Below are 22605 nucleotides of genomic sequence, written 5' to 3'. Positions count from 1 at the left end.
TGTGTGAATAGAAGGCTGCCCGGGATATGTGTGTGTGTGTGTGAATAGAAGGCTGCCCGGGATATGTGTGTGTGTGTGTGTGTGAATAGAAGGCTGCCCGGGATATGTGTGTGTGAATAGAAGGCTGCCCGGGATATATGTGTGTGTGTGTGTGTGTATAGAAGGCTGCCCGGGATATATGTGTGTGTGTGTGTGTGTATAGAAGGCTGCCCGGGATGGACGTGTCTGTGTGTGAGAATGGGAGGCTGCCTGGGATGGGCATGATGGTTCTGTTTTTTCATTGTTGCACTGCATACAGTGTCTGGTTTCTTGTGGTTTCCAGTTCAGTTTTTATCTGCGCATTTGTAATTCTACTTTATGGTTGCTCTATTCTGTATTTGATGAAGGTCTGTTTATGTTCTGCATGTGTGACTGAGGTGAAGCATTTTCTTAATAGGAACTGTATTCGAGCTTTCAGAGTGTCAGTTCCACAGCCAACCACATCACAATAGGCCTAATACCATAGGAGTTCCAAGTGTCTTTTTGCAAGGATTTCTGTTGGCATCACAGCAGTGCATGTAAATATAATGTAAGTGATATTTTTACCTCAGAATACTGTACTTTGATATTTTTCATGTAAAATATAAATGCATAACTCTTAACTGTGTGTGTGGAATGGGGCAGGGGGGGTGCATGTTGTGTAAGGCTATAAAGTTCGCCTGGGGCATCTAATACCCTTGCACCAGCCAGTGGTTGGGGGGGGGGTGTCATTTTTTCAGGTTTGTATCACTGCAGGGAGCTAGGCTTTTGTTTGGTGGGTCCGGGACAGAGAATGAATGAACGGGGGGAGGGCAGCACCAGCCCTGCACAAGGGGCTGTCATCCAACGGCACAGAGATGGAACAAGTTCTCTGAGCTCAGAATGAACCAGGTAGTCCTTTTTAGCCAGCGTGGCTGTCCCCATTCAGCTGCTGCTACAAGTCTCCTCAGTCTTCTTTGGCAAATTAACCTTCAACTTTAAGGAGAAGAGGAAGGTGAGATGGTGTGGTCTCGCTGTCTATGGAGAACACATGTTACAGGTAAGCCACTTTGCATTCTCTGTGAACAGATAGGACAAAATACAACCACACAGGTGGGGGCTCCCAAGCTGAGGTTTGCATGCAGTAGTCAATACTCTCTCATTTTAAAGCTTTCAATATGTAGCCCAGAGGGACAGTTGACATGTAGCTTTTTAGTATAGCTTGGCCAAAACTACTATCCTGATGTGAAGCATTTTCTAGAGAATAATGAACAGATGACCTTGTATCTGCCTTACAAATATCTTTTATGGAAGCAGAGTGAAGAGGGGGCTAGAAATACTGCCATAGCCCTAGCCTGATGCACCTTCAACCTTATTCTGAAGCTGCTGTTTTTACTGAGAATAAAAATAGGACATAGTCAGATATCTATGTGAAAAGAATTTAGTAACCAAAACTCCCTGCTTGATCAGACAGAGGGAGATAAATAACTGAGATAACTTTCTAAACAATTTTGTCTAAGTAGAATAATACTCTTCTGCATGCTAAAGTGTGAAGGATCTGCTTGCCCTTACTGGTGTGAGATCTTGGGAAAAAGGTAGGTAAAACGATGGACTGATTCAAATAAACTGAGAAAGCAAAATTACTTACCTGTAATAGGTGTTATCCCAGGACAGCAGGATGTAGTCCTAACATATGGGTGACGTCACTGGACGGAGCCTTATCACTGAAAACTTTTGACTGGCACGCTGAGCCCACAGAGCATGCCCAGCATGCCACGATCCCTCGAGCCACAGGGGTCTCCCTTCAGTCTCGTTTGTAGCAATAAGTGTTAGCAAAAAATAAAATAATAAAACGTTTTGGACCCAACTCCGCGGGGTGGCGGGTGGGTTTCGTGAGGACTACATCCTGCTGACCTGGGATAACACCTATTACAAGGTAAGCAATTTTGCTTTATCCCAGGACAAGCAGGATGATAGTCCTCTCATATGAGTGATTAGCAAGCTACAGGCTGAGTCATCTTTGTGTTAGACCAACAGTGTACAACTTGTGCAACGGGCACAACAACTGGTGTACTGGAAAAATGAGGCAGCCTGAAATTACAGCAGGTTGGATGTGGAAGGAGTTGGGACTATACTGGAAATAAGTTCTTTAAGACAGATTGTCCAAAGGCTGAATCTTGTCATCCTTCCTTGTCCAAGCAGTAATGGGCTGCAAATGTGTGAAGAGAGCTCCATGTTGCAGCTTTGCAGATGTCAGCAATCGGTACAGAACGATAGAGCTATGGCAACCTCAGTAGCACACTAACTGAGCGCGCCTTTACTCGTCCCTGGAGAGAAAGGCCTGCTTTTTCATAGCAGAAGTCTATACAATCTGCTAGCCAGTTAGAGAGTGTTTGTTTGCCCATTGCTTTACCCGGTTTGTTTTTATCAAAGGAAACAAAGAGCTGGGTGGAGTGCCTATAGGCTTTACTGCGTTCTAGATAATATGCTTGCGCGTGTTTACAGTCCAAGGTGTGTAAAACTCTTTCGCCTTGGTGTGAGTGAGGTCTGGGAAAGAATGTGGGCAAGTTTATAGACTGATTCAAGTGGAAGTCAGTAACCAACTTGGGAAGGAATTTAGGGTGAGAATGGAGTACCACTTGGTCATGTAGGAACCTGGTATAGGGTGAGTATTGTTTGTATGTTACAAGTGCTTGTAACTCACTAACTCTTCTAGCAGATGTAATAGCCACTAGGAAGAGAACTTTCCATGTAAGAAATTTAACATCACATGAATCTATGGGTTCAAAAGGAGAATGCATGAACCTTGCTAGTACCACGTTAAGGTCCCATTCTGTGACTGGTGGCCGCAAAGGGGGTTTAAGTGAATTAAACCTCTCATAAATCTACTGACAAGGAGTTGCACTGATATCGGTGCATCCCCTTTTTCTTTATGGTAAGCTGAGATAGCACTCAAGTGCACCCTTACTGACGAAGTCTGGAGACCAGAGTCTGAAAGGTGCCAGAAATAGTCCAATAGAGATGATGTGGGGCAGGAAAATGGATCAATACCTTTCTGTGTGCACCACGTGGTGAATCTTTTCCACTTATGATAGGATTTTCGTGCGGAAGGCTTTCGTGAAGCTACAAGCATTTGAGATACATTAGTGGAAAGATTGAGTGGTTGAAGGATTAAGCTTTCAACATTCAGGCTGTGAGGGATAGGGATTGAAGGTTGGGGTGGTGCAACCTACCCTGATCCTGAGTTATGAGCGTGGGTGCTGTGCCCAGGCGAATTGGTTCCCTGATCGAGAGGTCGAGGAGTATGGGAAACCATACTTGCAGAGGCCAATATGGGGCTATGAGTATCATTGACCCTTTGTCCTGTTGTAGCTTCACTAGAGTTTTGGTTATTAGCGGTATCGGGGGATACGCATATAGAAGGCCTTAGTTCCAGGGGTCAGCAAAGGCGTCCTTAGCTAACTAGTTTCTCTGTTTGTGCAGGGAGCGGTCTTTCGGGAAGAAGGCTTTTGATACGGTGGTGTTCAATTCTGCTCCGATGAACTGTAGGAGGCGAGATGGCATCAGGTGGGATTTTTGGTAGTTGATTAGAAATCCCAATGATTGGACACTGGGGGGCAAGATGGCGGCGTGACTGGCTGTGTGAACGCTGAGCTCCTGTTTCTGCAATAAGATTTTTGGTAACAATGCCTGCAAAAAGGAAGGGAAAGCTCCGTGTCTTTCCTTCGGACCCAGAGCTAATGACTCAGCGCTTGATAATATCTTACGCACCTGTGAAGGAGCTTGAAACGGGAGGTGAAACCCCCGCTGCTGGAACAAGCGGTGGAGCGCTTGTCTCGCTGGGGGAAATCACGCTCAGCCCCCCGGATCCTCGTAAGCCCGTGATAGCAGCTCTCCCTGACCTCTCTCAGGCAGTTGCGTCACTGAGCTCCGAAGTGACTCAGGCAGACCCGACGAAAGGATGCCAGAGAGATGGAGCAACTGTGACTCCGATACAGAGCTCTGAAGAGCAGGAAACACCAGGGACAGAGAGACCCTGGTGTTTCCTTCAGTCCCCCCCTCCCCCCAGAGTCAACACCTACCCGGGAGGAGGAAGCTTCGGAGAGATCAGTTGCTGGAGCTGGGAGGAACTTGCTGGCTGGAATTTCACCTGTGCTGAAAGTGGGTGAGTTTATCCAGCGTCCCCGCTTACAAATGCCATTAAAGCCAGAGACAATCACACTGGATGCTATATGGGACCTAGTGACTACATTAGGGAATGTTGTGAGTGAAATTAATGATAAAATGGATATTTTTGCTCAGAAGATAGACTCACATGATGTACAGATAGAAGAATTAAAGCCGCGAATGGAGACGGTGGAAGCAGAGTTGGTGAGGAATCAGGAATATAAGGCCAAGATGGTGAAAAGAGTTCAGCGCTGTATCACGCAGGCTGGAACATTTGGAAAACCACTCGAGACACTTGAACTTAAGATTTATAAATTTCCCTAAGATTGTGGGAGAACTTCCCTATGTTTCATTGAGAAAATATTTCTTGGAGGTTTTGAAATTTCAGGAGGGAGAAATCCCTTTAGTTAATAAGCTTTTTTATTTACCTGTTTCTGCTAAAAAACCGAGAAATTTCTCAAAATATCATTGCTAAAGGGAACCTTACACAATTTTTAAAAGACTCAACTTCTGAATTTTATGAATGTGCTACGTTAATGGTATCATTTATTACTGAGAGGGATGTCAGTGAAACTATGAAAAGATACTTTAAGAATTTGGCAGTGCCCTTCAGGGGTACACAGATTCGTATATATCCAGATTTTGCCCCAGTAACACAGGAGAAGAGACGAGAAATTTTAGTGCTAAGAGCCCAAGTAGTCTCTTTGGGGTTTTCATTTGTGTTAAAATATCCCTGTAAGTGTGTAATTAAGTCTTCAACAGAATGCTTTATTTTCTTCTATCCTGAACAACTAAAATCTTTCCTTAATGCTAGGAGGGTAGTCATAACTCCCTCTAATAATTAGCACTAGAGTGGATCATGTAGTAATAAGCTCCTGTGACACGTTAAGCCCTATGTTAAGGATGTTACTACTTTATTAGTCTCCAATTATTTTTCTGCCCTCAGGTCAAAGTTTCTTTAAGGGGAAATGCAATTGTTCTGTAATCAGATGAATGTGAAATTATTGCCTCCTTTTTTTTTTTTTTCTCTTGTTATGTACTGAACTTGCATATCCATTTTCTTCTAGTAAGATGATGTCTTGCTGTAATGTTAAATTAGAAAAAAAAAAAAAAAAGAAATCCCAATGATTGAAGCAGATTGACTGTGAGTCTGAGAGAAGTGAGAGCTCCTTGTCTTGATTGGCTTTTGATGAGCCAGTTGACCAGATAAGGAAAAACGTGTATGCTTTCCTTGCATAAATGGGCCGCTGCCACCGCTAAGCACTTTGTGAATACTCGGGGTGCAGAGGCAAGTCCAAATGGCAGAACCCGGTATTGAAAGTGTTGATGACCCACCAGGAAGCGCAGGAACTTGCGATGTGGGGGGAATATTGGAATGTGAGCGTAAGCGTCTTGAAGATCCAGAGAACAGAGCCAATCTCCTGCTTGAAGAAGTGGAAGCATGGTGCCTAAGGAAACCATCCAGAATTTTTCTTTTCTCAGAAATTTGTTGAGATTTTGGAGGTCTAAGATGGGACGTAGCCCTCCTATTTTCTTTGGAATGAGAAAATAGCGGGAGTAGAATCCTCTGCCCTGCTGAGGTCGGGGAACTGGTTCCACAGCCCTGACTCTCAGGAGGGTGGATAATTCTGTTTGCAGAAGAGTGGTATAATCTTTGTGTACCCAAAGAGACTTTGGTGGGCACTGTGAGAAAATCCAGACGGTAACCTTGTGTTATTATGGATAGTACCCATTGATCTGTTGTGATGTTTGACCAATTGCGTAGAAAGAAGGAGATCCGACCTCCCACTGGTAGATCCGGGATCGGGTTGGTAGAGTGGCTGCTGTCCTCTGGCAGGTTTCAAAATCCCGATGCTGGGCCTGTCTGAGGAGGAGGCTGAGGCCTAGGTGCCCTTGGTTGTCTGAGTTGATCTCTCTGGGATGATCTTGATGCCCTACCATGGGGTGCTGGAGGATAGTATCTCCATAGTCTGTAATAGGTTTCCTGGTGTCTTTCCTGGCTGTTCGACATGCAGAAGAGGGCATTTCTGCTAGAACAGCAGATAGCTGGTTCAGAGTTTCAGAATGCTCCTTTAGCTGCGCCACAGCATCTTGTATTTTTTCCCCAAAAAGGTTTTCACCAGTACAAGGCAGATCTGCCAGCTTTTCTTGAATCTCAGGCCTGAGGTCAGAAGCCTTTAGCCAGACCCATCTGCGGGCACTAATCCCAGTTGCAGCCATTCTAGATGATGTTTCAAAGCTGTCATAAGCTGCATGTACTTCGTGTTTGCCTGCCTCTAGACCTTTAAAAATAATGTTGTTAAAGGAATCCTGGTGTTGTTCAGGTAGTGACTCAGTCAATTACTATACCTGCTTCCATAAATTGCGCTGGTATTGAGTCATATATAGTTGATAGGACGCAATTCTGGAGACAAGCATGGAACCTAGGAACATTTTCCGGCCCAGCGTGTCTAGGAATTTTTGTTCCTTGCCAGGAGGCATAGATGAGTGTGGGCGGATTCTCTTTGACTTCTTTTGGGCGGACTCCACCACTACAGACTAGTTGGGGGAGTTGAGGTTTTTGAAAACCTGGGATATATTGAACCAGGTATGTGCCGTCAGTCCGCTTGTTCTTTGGTGGTATTGAACAAGGGTGCTCCCATAGTCTATGCTGAAGATCCACAAGGACTTCATGGACAGGTATTGCAAGAACATCCTTAGGAGGATCTACAAATTGTAAAACCTCTGGGGTTTTCTGCCTCGTGTCCTATTCTGCCACCAGCTGGAAAGGAACCGTATCAGCCATCTCTTTTACAAAATTTGAAAATGAGAGGTCCTCCGGTGGTGACTTCCTTCTCTCTTCCGGTGGGGATGGGTCCGATAATATATCCTCCGATGAAGAAGCGGTGGCAATCTCATCCCAGGTGTCGGTTAAGGGATGCCGTGGAGGAGTAGAGTGAGGAATGAAAAGTGGCATTCATTGGTTTCAGCGGCGGCATCGATGGTGGAAGTGATGGAACCGATGGAGAAATGGGGAACCTCTGATGCGAAATCCCCGACAGCCCTAGTATTGGCTCAGGCATCGTTGAGGTTCCCGAGGCATCGTCTTCCCTGGGATTGAGAATCTGAGTCTTCGTTCCCGATGGCAATGGTTGCATCGGGAGGGCACCGATGAGGGCAACGAGCTTAGTGAATATCGGTGCGAAGAATGAGAGGTCCGGCGTCAGCGCCGGTATCAGTAGCGGTGTAGGCATCGGCATTGATGGTTGCAGGTCTCGCAGAGCGTCTTTTACTGCCTGGCGGATGAACCCATTCAGTTCCTCCCATATAGCTGGTGAAGTCAGAGCAGCTATAGGGGGTGGCAGAGAAGGCGGAACCGGCCCTTCCACAGATCCCTGTGGTGACGTGATACCCAGTATCGGTGAGGATCACCTTGGAGTGAGAGGCATCGAGGGTATCAATGGCTCTTCCACTCAAGACCCTTTATGTGATGGCTCGATGGGAATCGAGGGCGATCCGGGAATCGATCTGACATCGGGGGTCGAAGTCCGTAGATGGCAGTGGTGATGTTTTTCACGATGTTCGATGCTTTTTTTCTCAAGCACCGATGTTGATTTTATCGATGACAGAGATGGAGTCGGAGATGGTCGGTCACCGCTTCCATCAGGACGACGTTTTGTTTTGAAAACTAACTTTTTGGCCGCTCCAGCCAGAGACGACTGTGTTGATGTCGATGTCGATGGAATTAATTGAATTTGGAAGAGATGTTCCATCTTCTCCAGAGGGGCCAGTCTGCCTTTTGCCGTCATTTTGGCACATTGTGGACACGTAGATACATTATGTTTCTCGCCCAAACAGAGAACACACTTGACATGTGGGTTGGTGATAGACATGATGTGAGGGTAATTCAGGCTGACGGTATCGACTGGAGAAAAAATTAGTACTCACCGATCGGCCATTTTGAAGGCCGGACAGCCGACGACGGCCTTCTGACTAAAAAAAAGTGGAGAAAGGGAGACCCCTATGAAGGGGATGAAATTTGAAAATTTTTAATCTTTTTTCCCTGAGGAAAAATTTGTGAAACAATCACACAAGGCTCCTTCACCTTGAGGCTAACTGCAACACGGAAAAAAGAAGACTGAAGGGAGACCCCTGTGGCTCGAGGCATCATGGCATGCTGGGCATGCTCAGTGGGCTCAGTGTGCCAGTTAAAAGTTTCTAGAAACTTTGACAGAAAATTTTCCGTGATAGGGCTCCATCCAGTGATGTCACCCATATGTGAGGACTATCATCCTGCTTGTCCTGGGAGAAATTACTTTAGGAAGAACACACAATGATGTGAGATGATGGAGAAGGCAATAGATCAATCATAAAGGGGAAGGAAAAGAAAGAAGCTCCAGAATGGGGAAGCTGCAGATAGCAGCTACTGTGGAAATGTAGCCATCAGGGACTCTTGGCCAAGAGTCACATGAATTCAGTGAAAGGATAGGATTTGTATTCTTAAGCTCCAATAGCAATCCCAGTTTAAAATTATTCTGCTCTAAGTAACAGACTACACCAGGATTAGAAGTATCTATCTAATGTAAAATTCTGAGATGTTAAGATCAGATGATAAGAGAATCCTGGGACCTCTTACACAAGTCTCCCCATTATACTGTCATAAAATAGAGGAAGAAACACAGAAAGTAAGCATTTCCTGCTGTAAATCACCTTATACGAGGATGGTGATGCCGCTCTAAGTGGAGTCTCAGGTAACTTGCCAGGGGCTGTGTCTTCCTCCACTGTTGTCTCCATTTGCCGGAGAAGGTATTGACTCGTCGTCTGTAGTGGAGCTTGAACCTCTATATATTTAAAAACAAAACAAAAAAACCCAAAAATCAGCTGTCTCAAACTCCATTCCCACTCCATATAAAAATTACATGTCTCTCTCTCTAATCAAAATATATTCCCCCTGCCCCATTTACACAAATGAAGAGTGAAACAGGGTATTCTCCTACTATTCTAACTGCTGAGTTAGAGTTTTCTCTGGATATTTGAAAAAATGATTTTCCTTGGCTCTACATGGAAGCTTTATGCTATTTTCCCACTACATAATTGTCATCTTAAGTCTTGGTTGCAAAGTTGAAAAGAATGAATTGTACCAAGAATTGTAAAATATATTCACTTTTACAAGATAGATCATTCTTTGAATGCATATTTACTCAAAATCATCTAATCAGTACAATACTTATTTTATTTATTTAACATTTTAATATACCGACATTCGTTGGGAACATCACATCGGTTTCCAGAGAACAAGTAATGCAGCGTAACAGAGCTTTACAATAAACTTAATTTCAACTGGGGGGTGGGGGAGACTAATTAAAACTAAAAACGGGGTAAACTATAACAGGCAAACGGCAAATCTGTGGAATGATATGAAAAGTGAGCAGTAACAATCACATAAATCACAAAACAGTACTCTTACAAAATGTACATGCAGTTACATGATGAGAGATCAGAATAGACTCCTCATTCCCCTGAGTTTCTGGGACTTGTGCACTACATAAGTGAAAGCCTCTCTAAGAATAGCTGATCCAAGGAGGAAAAGGTTTCCAAATATGACAGATTATATCTGCTAAAACCTCACAAAAGGAAAAGGCTATGTGATACCTGTGAAATATACAAAAAAAAAAAAATCCTCAGAATACAGCACATATTAAAAAATACAAATTACATAATAAATTGCCATACTGGGTCAGACCGAGGGTCCATCAAGCCCAGCATCCTGGTTCCAACAGTGGCCAAACCAGGCTACAAGTACCTGGCAAGTACCCAAACACTAAGTAGATCCTATGCTACTAATGCCAATAATAGCAGTGACTAATCCTATGTCAACTTGATTAATAGCACTTAATGGACTTCTCCTCCAAGAACTTATCCAAACCTTTTTTAAACCCAGCTACACTAACCACATTCTCTGGCAACAGATTCCAGAGCTTAATTGTGCGTGATTGAAAAATAATTTTCTCAGATTAGTTTTAAATGTGCTACTTGCCAACTTCATGGAGTGCCCCCTAGTCCTTCTATTATCTGAAAGAGAAAACAACCGATTCACATCTACCTTCTCATGATTCTAAAGATCTCTATCATATCCCCCCTCAGCTGTCTCTTCTCCAAGCTGAACAGCCCTAACATCTTTAGCCTTTCCTTATAGGGGAACTGTTCCATCCCCTTTATCATTTTGGTTTCTCTTCTCTGTACCTTCTTCAGGGCAACTATATATTTTTTTTTTAGATGTGGTGACGAGAATTGTACATAGTACTCAAGGTGCAGTCTCACCACGAAGCAATACAGAGACATTATGACATTTTCCGTTTTATTAAGAACATAAGAACACAAGATATGCCATACTGGGTCAGGCCAAGGGTCCATCAAGCCCAGTATCCAGTTTCCCACAGTGGCCAAGTCAAAAGTATCAAATTAATGCATTATATTACAGAAATGGTGAAATATGATGCAAAAAGACCATATGGTCTATCTAATCTGCCCATCCACAGCAACTATTCAGCTTTACAATCCCTACCACTCCCTCAGAGATCCCCTGTGCTTTTCCCAAACTGTCTTGAATTCAAATACTGGCTTGACCATTCACCATCTTTACAGGGAGACTGGTCTATGCATCCACAACACTCTGTAAAGAAATATTTCCTTAGCTTATTCCTGAGTCTACCCCTTTTCACCCTCATCCCATGACCTTCATTCTAGACCCTCCTTTCCTTTGAAAGAGCGACTGGTTGCATGAGCATGAAAACCTTGGAGGTATTTAAATGTCTCTATCATAACTTCCTGATCCCACCTTTCCTCTAGGGTGTACATGTGTAGATCTTTAAGTCTTTCCCCCTATGCTTTAAAACGAAGACTACTGTTTGTTATGCACATTACTGTTGAAGGCTACATCAGTCACCCTTTTGGATTGGGGATGCAGATAGTAAGTAATTTTTAAATCTTTTTTTGTAGTACCCTCTGTACAGACTCTATCTGATTTATATCTTTTGAAGGTCCAATCTCCAGAACTGTATACAGTAGTCCAAATGAGGTCTCACCAGGGACTTATATGGGGTAATATCACTTCCTTTCTTCTGCTGACCATTCCTCTCTCTGTACAGTTAAAACATCATTCTGGCTTTTTCAGTCACCATATCCACCTGTTTGGCTACCTTAAGATAGTCAGAAACAATTAGCCCCAGATCCCTCATTTCTTTTGTGCTTAGAATTTCACCTCCTATACTGTACCATTCCTTTGGGTTTTTGCATCCTAAATGCATGTCACTTCATTTTTGAGCAACAAATCTTAGCAGATAGAGCCTAGATCATTCCTTGAGCTTAGCTAGATCCCTTCTAATGTTTTCCACACCTTTCAACTGTCTACTCAGTGTTGGTCAAGTCATAGAATTTAAAGAGGCTAAGTGTCCCTTTATTCATTCTAAACTGTAAAAAGGAGGAGTCTAGGAAACTAGAATTTACCACAGGTGGAGTCAATCAGGTTGGAAAAATATCTCGAGGATGATCAATGGAAACAGGATGCACCTGAGCTCAACTTTGTGTCATAGCAGAGGGTCTGAATACCTGTGTGATAGTTCAGTTTTGGGGTTTTTTTTTTTTAATTAATTTGCACAAATTTCTACAAACCTGAATTTGCTTTGTCATTATGGGGTATTGTGTGTAGTTTGAGGAGGGGAAAATGCATATTATCCATTTTAGAATAAAGCTGTAATGTATCAAAATGTGGAAAAAGTGAAGGGGTCTGTATACTTTCTGAATGAACTGTAAATAAAGAAACCTAAACCTACTGAGTGTGCAATAAAGTGATACAGCCAACAGGCAGAGCAGGAATGAGATAGCAGTCCCAAAAAAGAAGCCCACAGATAGCCCATGACTCAGGGTTTCACACAACGTTGCCAACTTTCTACTATGAAAATTCCGAATACTAGGGCGGACAGAGTAAAATTTTCACCGATGGTATCCTCTCACTTCCACATGTCTATTATTCCTGTCCTTGTCCACCCCATTTCTTCTTCCCAATGCTCCCTCTTTCCTAGGCCCAATCCCAGCAGAATTACAAAGCACACATTTCTCTTCAATGATTGTCTATCCCCTCCAACCCATTAAAGCCTTTCAGTATGACACTCCCCACAAGGTGACTTGTCACCAGAGAAACATTTTAAAGAGGACAGGAAACACAAAATCACATGTATGCTGCTGTAATTTAGTAACATACTCCATATGGGCATATTGCAATCCAGCCAATTTCTTTGGAGCCAACTAGTAAGAGAAAGCTGAAAATTGCTCTTGGGATCCTGGTGCAGGAGCAAATATATTAAGACTGATACATCAGGACTGGCCCTTCCCCCTATGATTCCCAGCCCCAATAGTGTTCCTGTCACACTTTGGGAAACCACTGGTGTCCGACTGAAGGTGTCTCTGTAAGTGCTCCACACAGTACCTTTTCCTGAGAGATTAGGAAGTGTAAACAGGATATCTTTATCCCTTGAAATGGAATACAGCATGCTCTCCTTCAAAGGTGTGCTGTAACTTGAGTATCTGAGCACATGCATCTCTTCATTAACCAGGAACTCGATTTCTGTGGTGTCTTCTTGCTGAACCTGCAAAAGAGATGAAGAATGTAATAATAGGGTTTCACTTAATAATCCAGGAGGAGACCAGATTGGAAGGGCCAAACTCTAAATATTAATGGATTTTTAATATGCCCAACTACCATCACAAAGCCAAACTGATATTTACCTCATGCCTGAAACATGGTTGTGTGAGTATATATATATATATATATATATATATATATATATATATATATATATATAAAATGTAGTAAACAATTCAATCTTGGCAGCATCCAACATTCATCAAAGTCTGAAGACATTAAAAAATGGAGATAAAACTTCCAGGAAAAATGTAGCAAATCTCGTCAAGTCTTGAAGAAAGAGCTATATCAATTTTCTATGTCCCCACCAGTAAGGATCCCATACCTTGTTGTAACATTTCAGTTCTCCCTTTAAGGCAGAGGTGAGTTTCCCCAGCTAGGCAATTTCTACTGTCTTTTAGTTATTAAAATTTTGTAACACTTGCTAAAAATACAAAAAGTAAACTCTAAGCAAGGAATAACAAACCTATTTTATAATAACTAATCAACTAAAACAAATAAAATAAATGTATTCAAAACACAAAAAAAACCCCAACAAAAAAAAACAAAGACCAAAGGCTGGTCAATTCAGGTAAAGGCTTGTAAAAAGAAAGCACATTTTACAAATTTCTAAAATCTAAATAGTTCAGAATGGTACAAATATCAAAGGTAACAGACTACAAAATTCTTCCAAAAATTAGATGGAACTGCATGGTTCCAGAAAAAGCCAATGGTTACTCTTGCAGCTGAATCACCAGATTCTTAGCACTGAGAGATAAGGACATCCTTCCACAAGATGCCAGCAAGCACAGAGGTTAAGCACAATCGAAATATCGGTAATTGAAGAGATCTCCTATAGGATGCTAGTTCTCACACATGGGTGAATCCCAAGCTTTAGGCTGTCAAAGCGGGAAACCGCACTGTGCTGAAAGCACCACCTCTCTCTCCCTTTTGACGGTTAGGCAGCCGACCCACAAAGGGGTCTAGGCGGGAAAATATAGAACCAAATTAAGAGAAAATCATAGAAAAGACTGAGATACAAAACCCTGATGCGAGTGCCAGCAAGAAACACATACTCCGCATCACAGACAACACTACAAGCAGGTTTTGGATCAGTAGACCCTGACAATGAGAGTAGGTCTAAAACCTCCTGTATACAGGAAAAGGTCTAGAGATGTAAACAAGAAAAGGACTCTTGGACGAAGACCGAAAAACTAACTGGTATTCGAAAACTCCACAGAAAGAAACTGTGGTCCACTGACATTTGAAGGACAGAATGTCTCTGCAAAAGTGTGCCCATGTTTGGCTAATAGGCATAATGGGCAGAAAACCCAAGCAAGGTTTGGAAGAATAATCAGTAATAATGGCAGGGTTTGTGAGAGACCCTATGTGCCATAGCACCAGACACCAGCAGGACAGCATCAAGAGTTTCAGGGGATGAAAGGCAATCCCTGAATGGGATCACTAACCCAAACCCCTCAGCAAGGAGATATGTTAGGCCTGAAGCTCACCCACACTGCATACCTCAGCCATGATAGCATATACTTCTCCCAAGGAAGCATGCAGTCCAGTAAAGTGGAACAACTGTTGCATGAACCAGGACTCCCCTGTCCACAGACAGGGTTATCCCTAAAATGGGGAAGAATAGCTTGCAAGCCACTGCAACCACAGAACAGCATCTCTATTGCGGGGTCCCTCATCCCCCAACTCCCTGAGACATGGATATGGCGATAGGTTGAAAGGCATACTCGCCAATTGATTAATTAGAACTTTCCTCACTGAGGTAGGGTCCCGCAGGCAAGAATGACTTGCAACAATGGTCCTTATCAAAAACGCCACTGAGCTCAGCAGGTATCAAAGGTGACTCTTGGATGGGAGAAAGCCCTATTCTTCACCGGGGGGGGGGGGGGGGGGGGAGCTACTCTGGAATGGCTCCCTCAATAGCTAAAGCCAGAAGAATGCTGGGCTGCAAAGAGAGAGGAATAACCAGTAAGAAAAAGGAAGTGATAATCCACTTGTACAGGTCCTTGGTGAAGCCTCACCTAGAGTATTATATTCATTTCTGGAGACCATATCTCAAAAGGGACAGAGACAGGATGGAGGCGGTCCAGAGAAAGGCGACAAAAATGGTGGGGGGTCTCCAAATGACGTATGAGGAGAGGTTGAAGAACCTAAATATGTATAACCTGGAAGAGAGGAGATATGATACAGACCTTCAGATAACTGCAAGGTTTTAATGATGCACAATCAACACACCTTCTCCGTTCAAAGGAAATCAGTAAAACTAGAGTTCCCGAATTGAAACTCCAGAGAGGATGACTCAGAACCAATGTCAGGAAATATTTTTTCACGGAGATGATGGTGGATGCCTGGAATGCCCTTCTGGAGGAGGAGGTGAAGACAAAAAAAGTGAAGGATTGAGATAAACACAATAGATCCCTAAAGGCTAGGTGACCACTGGTATGGTGGTTACTACCCTTAACCAATAAGCCTTCATACTGTTGATGCAACTCCATTATTGCTCTCTGCTTTAACAGCAGGGGGAAAAGAAGAAAAAAGAAATTATTTTCAGACAGCAACCAACAAAGACATGAATTTTACAGTCTGGGAAAACAAATAAGCATGGAGATGATGCAACTCCAACATTGCTTTCTGCTTCAACGGCAAGAGGTAATGGAGAATTGGACTCAGACAGCAGCCAACAAGGGCCCTGACTTTGACAGTTTGGGAAACTAAGTAAGGGGGTGACTTGTATGGTATGGCAGATGCTACTATAATGGGGGAGACCTATGTGGTGCATCTAAGGTTACCATAAGGTTGCTGGGCAGAATGGATGGATCGTTTGGTCCTTTTCTGCCGTCATTTCTATGTTTCTATGTATGTTTAGTGCAGTCTGCCATCGCCCGAGGCGCTTGGAATAGAAGCCTTGCCATACCCGACTGCACATGCTGTGCTCCACTGTTACAGTAACTCCCAGTGGAGTGCATAGAAACAGTGTGACAACGGCATCCCCAGTACCACTGGAGCTCTGGGTACTGCATGGTGGTGGAATGGTGTTCTATGGCATTGCCCCCCTCTAGTACCTGATAACACTCCAAGAGGCTGGACACGGCCCTTGAAACTGCATCGGGAATGGCTCATCGCAGTTTCCCTCATGGAATGGCAGCAGCAAAGTCCATGGTGACTTTGCCCATGGTGCTCTGCGGTCATGTCCTGCAGCCTCCAACTGCATCCACTGGTGCCCACAGTGGTGATGGTGCCTGTAGGGCCCATAGCACTTTTGCACTTACCAATGGATCACATCAAGGGCACAAAACAACACTGTACCCAGGGCTTCGATGGTGCTTGACTGAATCTTGATCAGTTCAACGGTATATAGTGCCATCTCCTGTGCCACAGGCACCTGTGAAGCAAGAGAGACCCCCAGTGCCTGAAGGCACTGATGGACCAGCAACACCAAGGATTCCAAGGGCGCCTGCAGGCAGAGGCTCTACAGCCCCGACACGCCTCATCGGTGCCCAGAGGAACTGACAACTGCCAGTGCCATCAACTGTTCTTCTCAGGAGTGGCATAGTGAGGGGGGACCAGGGGGCCAAGGCCTCTAGCTGTAGGGGGTGCCAAGGGGTGCAGGGGATCCCATTCCACCCAGAGAAGAAAAGGCTCTACAACCACCAGGGGAACCAATCCCATCTGGCAGCAGAGAGGAGGCAGCCCGCGGCTGCTGGGCAAACCCATCCCACTGTCCAGCTCAAGAGAGGCAGCACTGGTAGCCGGGCCACCCGGCTGAAGAGAAGCAGCAGCAGCAAACTGCCTGTGTGGTCAAGAACAAGAGCCATGTTTGCTCACAAGGAAGAGACTGGAGGCTTCCTGCTGCAAGGAAGTCCAAGAAAACTGCTGCTGCCTGCACCTAGAAGGGAGAAAACAAGTGTGTGCATGTGAGCATGTGTGAGTAACAGCATGTGTGGGAAAGAGAAAGCAAGTGGGTGTGTGCAAAAGCATGAGAAGGAAAAGAAATTGTGTGAGAGAGCACAGAAGGGGGAGAGCGCATGTGTGTGCAGGAACTTTTGGGGGAGAGAGCGCATTTGTGTGTGTATGAGAGCATGTGGAGGAGAGTGTATGTGCGTAAGACAGAACATGTGGGGGAGAGTGAGGGTGTGGGGGAGAGAGCATGTGCGGGTGCAAATGGGGGAGAGAGTAAGTGTGCGTGCTTGTGTTGGAGAGTGTGTATGTGAGAGAGAGGATAAAACTTGTGTATCGCGGCTACCACATCCGCCCACCAATCCATAACAAACACACTGAAAACCAAGAGTTCCCCAGGTATACAGAGCAGGAGATTTTTTATCCTTATTTGTAATTATTCAGTGGTGTTTGGTGTGTCTGCTGTTTTGAAATATTTTATTGGTGTTTGGGAAAGCGTTCAAAATTTGTACAAGTCTTTAATTATTGGATATTCTATTCACCAGCTGTTTTGAAATTATTGTAATTATGAATTTACCATTATGAGTAATGATTTATATATCTTGATTTTATTGTTTGTTTCAAGAATAATGGTGATATTTCTGTTTTTCCATTGTTGCACTGTATACAGAGTCTGGCATGTTGCGATTTACAGTTCAGCTTCTGTCTGCACATTTCTATTTAAACCTTAATGTATCTTTACTCTGTATTTGGTGAGGTCTGTATTCTGCATGTGTGACTGAGATGAAGCATTCTGTTAACATGTGGTTTCTCTATAGGGATCTGTAGTAGCTGGGCTTGTTCTGTTTTCCTGATAGGAGATGTATTTATGTTTTAGAGGCTGGTGTAATATTTGCGGTGTTCCTTTTCATACCTAGGGTTGATACTTTTTTAATGTTGGCAGATAGTGCTGTGTTGATACAGGAGGACCATGCCCACACCCTACATGTTACAATAGGCCTAATACCATATGAGTTCCAAGTTGCAGATTTTTCTGGTTGGCACCACAGGAGAACATCACAACAATGTGTATATTATTTTTACCTCAGAATGTCATTTTTCACGTAAAATGTGTTATAAATGCATAATTTTAAATTGTGTGGATAAGTGCAAGGTGATGCATATAGGGAAAAATGACCCATGCTATAGTTACACAATGTTAGGTTCCATATTAGGAGCTACCACCCAAGAAAGAGATCTAGGCGTCATAATGCATAACACATTGAAATTGAAATTTGACTGCTGCGGCAGTCAAAAAAGCAAACAGGATGTTGGGAATTATTAGAAAGGGAATGGTGAATAAAACGGAAAATGTCATAATGCCTCTGCATCGCTCCATGGTGAGACTGCACCTTGAATACTGTGTACAATTCTGGTCACCACATCTCAAAAAAGATATAGTTGTGATGGAGAAGGTACAGAGAAGGACGACCAAAATGATAAAGGGAATGGAACAGCTCCCCTGTGAGGAAAGACTAAAGAGGTTTAAGACTTTTCAGCTTGGAGAAGAGACTGCTAAGGGGGGATACGATAGAGGTGTTTAAAATCATGAGAGATCTAGAACGGGTAAATGTGAATCAGTTTTTTACTTTTTTGGCTAATAAAAAGACTAGGGGGCAGTCCATGAAGTTAGCATGGGGCACATTTAAAACTAATCAGAGAAAGTTTTTTTTTCACTCAACGCACAATTAAAGTCTGGAATTTGTTGCCAGAGGATGTGGTTAATGCAGTTAGTGTAGCTGTGTTTAAAAAAGGATTGGATAAGTTCTAAGTCAACTTAATTAAGAAAATAGTCACTGCTATTACTAGCAACAGTAGCATGGAATAGACTTAGTTTTTGGGTACTTGCCAGGTTCTTATGGCCTGGATTGGCCACTGTTGGAAACAGGATGCTGGGCTTGATGGACCTTTGGTCTGATCCAGTAAGGCATGTTCTTATGTGTATGGGGAGGTAGGGAGGAGGGGAGCCAGGCTGTACGGTTTGCCCAGGGCTCCTAATACCCTTGCAATATCCCTGCCGCAGCTGCCAGGGGAACCTGTCTTGCCAGGCAGCAGAGGTAGAGGAGGCCCGTGGCCACCTGTGTGTGTGTGTGTGTGTGGAGGGGGAAGAGAGACAGAGAGGAGCCAGCGTGTGTAAGAGATTGAGAGGAGCCAGCGTGTGTGTGTGTGTGTGTAAGAGATGGAGAGGAGCCAGCATGTGTGTGTGTGTGGGGAAGAGATGGAGGGGAGCCAGCGTGTTTGTGTGTGTGGGGGGGAAGAGACGGAGAGGAGCCGGCGTGTATGTATGGGAGTGGAGCTAGCATGCATGTGCCTGAGAGAGAGTAAGCCAGTGTGTGTGAGAGCCGGACAGAGAGGGAGCCAGCCAGCTTGTGTGAGTCTATGACTGTGTGGGTTTTGAAAGAGTGTTTGTGTGTGTCTGTGTGAGCATCAGGATGAATGAGTGTGTATATAAGGAATGAGAGTTTGTGCTCCTCCCTTCCCACTACTCCACGACAATCTCAGGATGACCAGAAGTCAAAAGTTCCCAGGTATGGAGAGCAACTGATTTTTTTTTATTCCTTATTAATTTTATTTATTTCTCATTTCCTATATACCGCTCAACAGATTTCAGATCTGGCCAGAGCGCTTTACAACAAAATACAAACAATATATACCAATTTTAATACAAATAAAATAAATTAAAACAATTAAAATATATAATACTCAAAATACCATATATGTTATAGACGATGTATTTACTTGTTGGATCACTTGTGGTATAAGTTGGTGGCGAATCCTTCAAAAATCACTTGGGAGGAACAGCAGTATTTCTCCAATCAAAAATATCAAGATAACAGTGGTGCCATGTGGTAATGCACTGGTGGGTGATGATGGGGGAGAAAAGGGGGGGGGTGCAGGGGAGAAATCACAAATGCATGGGCCCCCGGGCGCCAGAGACCCTCGCTATGCCTCTGACCCTCAGCTCACCTATAAGTCCAAGGACGTCGATGCTGCTAGCTTGATGGCATCCCTCACCATTGGCTTTGACAGACGATAGCCTTGCTAGTGCTCATTCACACAGATGGTGCACGAATCCAGGCAGGGTCTCCGATGACCCCGATCCCAGCAGCTCAGGGCCCCCAAGATCATCAGCATTTATGGTGCCCGATAGCCATAATTCAGTGATGGGACAGCGCAATGCCCCTCAGTGCCCTGTTGGAACACCACCAAGGAACTTCGAGGGTACCAGACCAGTGCGCCTGGATGATTTGGTGTAACCAGGGTGCCTTGAGTAAATGACAACCCCCAGGGCTTGATCTGTTCAAGGCCGAAATCCCAGTCACTCACGGGCTTCAGTGGCACTCGAGGGATCTCAAGAGCCTCGGCAGTCGACTGCCTCAGGAACATCCAGGGCGCTCACTGGCAATCCCAGTGCCTTGTTGGTGGTGCTCGACATTGTTGAGAGTGGCAATGAAAGGCATCGGTGTACAACACACCCAATGACCTCCATGGCGGCCCCATACCTTGATGGCATCGAGAGTGCCATTGATATCAGGGCACCTCTGCACTGCAATGGCATCTAGGCCACATCCCACGACGGCATTGAGGGTGGCCACTCACGCACCTCGATGGGATAGAGGGCATCAATGGCACCGAAGCATCGAGAGCACTGACATCGAGGGAAGCTACAATGGTATCGAGGGGGACCATGGTGCTTGATGGCAAACCTGGTCCCGGACGCTAGAGGCTGGTGCCGCTACTCCGCCACATCGAGGCCCAAGGTGCTCGATGACTCCATGTCCACAGATGCCTACGGCACAGAAGGCCCTTATGGCATCGAGAGCTGTCACGCACCCCGATGGCATCGAGGGTGTCCCGGCACCTTGACAGCATCAAGGGTAACCAAGGCGCTCAATGGCAGTCCTGGTATCGATGCATCAGATCAACTGTTACTGGGCATGGCACCAGAGGAGCGGCAGCAAGCTGTTTGCCCAGGCTCCTGCTCACCCTCTCTCATGAAGTGACTGCACTGCCATCACCGGCAAGCAGGAGGGGAAGCTACATCATCCAGGGCTCCTGCCCATGGAGACTAGTTCCTTTGAATGTGGGAAGGATGAGCTCCCCCCCCTCCATCACAGGAACAGTGTGGCCCTTGAACTCTGCACTGTCTGAACCTCCATCAATGTCGATCGAGCGGTGAAACGGCATGGAACTCCTGCCTGGGCTCAGTGGCCTACATGGATCACCCCACAGACTGCATTCAGTCACTCCTGCCAGCACCTGATAAAGGTACAAAAGCAGAGCAAGGAGAGGACACAGATGCTAAACTGCCGGTGCAGAATTTTTTTTTTTTTTTTTTTTTTAATAAGGGATAGAAATAGACTCTGCCAGACCGCACAGCAACTAAGGACTGCCATGTGGCTGGCAGACAGAGGACAGAAGAAAAAAAAATAAAGAAATAAAACTACCGTAAGGTAAAGGAAAGAAAACAGCTGAAGCTCTAGAAAAAATACAATCACAAAAACTGTGAGGAGAGGGCAAAGCTGAATACCGTGACACACACGGCTCCCGCGACCACACGGCTCAGTGGGAAAAAAAAAACCAAAAAGAGACTGAGGGACTCTGCCTAGAGGGCAGGGTGATGACTATAGCTACACATGCTCAGTAGGGCATGACTGAAAATTCTAGAAGCTTTGAGATCAAAGTTACAGATTGGGGCACCATCTGATGATGTCGCCCATGTGTGAGCACGACCATTCTTGCTTGACCTCAGAGAAAATAGGGTGTGGTCTACATGTGCAGTGGAGGACCCTATACATTAATGTATAATTTTAAAACAAATTGAAATCTTTTGTGCTGCTTTTCAAAGGACATGCCGAGCATTTGTGTTTAGCTCATGCTGGAATTCGGAGTTCCATTCATAGCTGAAATGTTAGGGTTCAATCCTGCTTCAGTCAGAAAATAAAAGTTAACAAAGCTTGGAAACAGGATAAAGGCAACTAAAAACCTGATAAATAAGATCAGAGCAATTTAAGGAACCTCCTGAGCTGGAGAAAGATAATGCGTGCGCACTGGAATCTGAAAACCCCACAAACAATATATGTAATCTACAATAATGGTTTCCAGCCTTGTCCTGGGGGATCCCAAGCCCAGAAGGTTTTCAGAAAATCCCCAAGGAGTATAACATAACAAATTTGCATGCACTGCCTCTTCTGCTTGCAATGTTATCTTATGCATTCTCATTATGGATATATATTGAAAATCTGACTAGCTGGGAGTGTCCCTCAGGACAGGTTTTGGAAGCTGTAAATGAAACACACAGCAAATACTGAAAAAAGCCACAATGGCAGACATGCATGTGAAAAGTACTTACTCACAATCACACCACCACACAAACCAAAAATAAATTCACACATGCAAACAAGAAAAAGTTAGAAAGCAAATAGCAACATATTCAATAAGGGCCAGATTTTCAAAAGCATTTACATGTTTAAAAATGGGTTTTACATGTATAAATGCACTTTACCAGAATTAAATGGGCTTTTGAAAATTGCTGCCATTAAATTGTTCATAGGATTTACCCATGTAAGTGCACTTTATGCGAGTGGCTTTTGAAAATTGCTACAAAGCCTTTTCAAAATTACCCCATATGTGCCTACATTAACCAGTAGGGTGAGTACTAAAAATGAAAACTAGTAAATTGTAAAAAAGTCAGGTTTTGTACATGTTGAGGAGATGGTGGAGGGTAGTCACAAATATACTTCTTACCCTCTCTCAGCTATTAAAATGACCAATTTTTTTTAATGCTTGTTCTCCATCCTATGTTTTATCTCTATACTTTTATT

At 44.2% G+C, this 22605-nt stretch overlaps 1 protein-coding gene across 1 annotated transcript in view; it reads right to left on the bottom strand.

Moving 5' to 3' along the window:
- GINM1 (glycoprotein integral membrane 1) overlaps positions 1–22605 on the bottom strand; it is a 71615-nt gene that overhangs the window by 30160 nt on the left and 18850 nt on the right. Inside the window, exons 5-6 of the mRNA XM_029594069.1 lie at positions 12629–12788; positions 8854–8984 (exon numbers count right to left, since the gene is read on the bottom strand). Of these exons, the coding sequence (XP_029449929.1) occupies positions 8854–8984; positions 12629–12788 (291 nt within the window). The remainder of the gene's footprint in view (positions 1–8853; positions 8985–12628; positions 12789–22605) is intronic.

This window comes from Rhinatrema bivittatum, chromosome 3, assembly GCF_901001135.1.
Source record: "Rhinatrema bivittatum chromosome 3, aRhiBiv1.1, whole genome shotgun sequence".
NCBI classification, from domain to species: domain Eukaryota; kingdom Metazoa; phylum Chordata; class Amphibia; order Gymnophiona; family Rhinatrematidae; genus Rhinatrema; species Rhinatrema bivittatum.
This window is presented reverse-complemented; position numbering and strand designations above follow the sequence as displayed.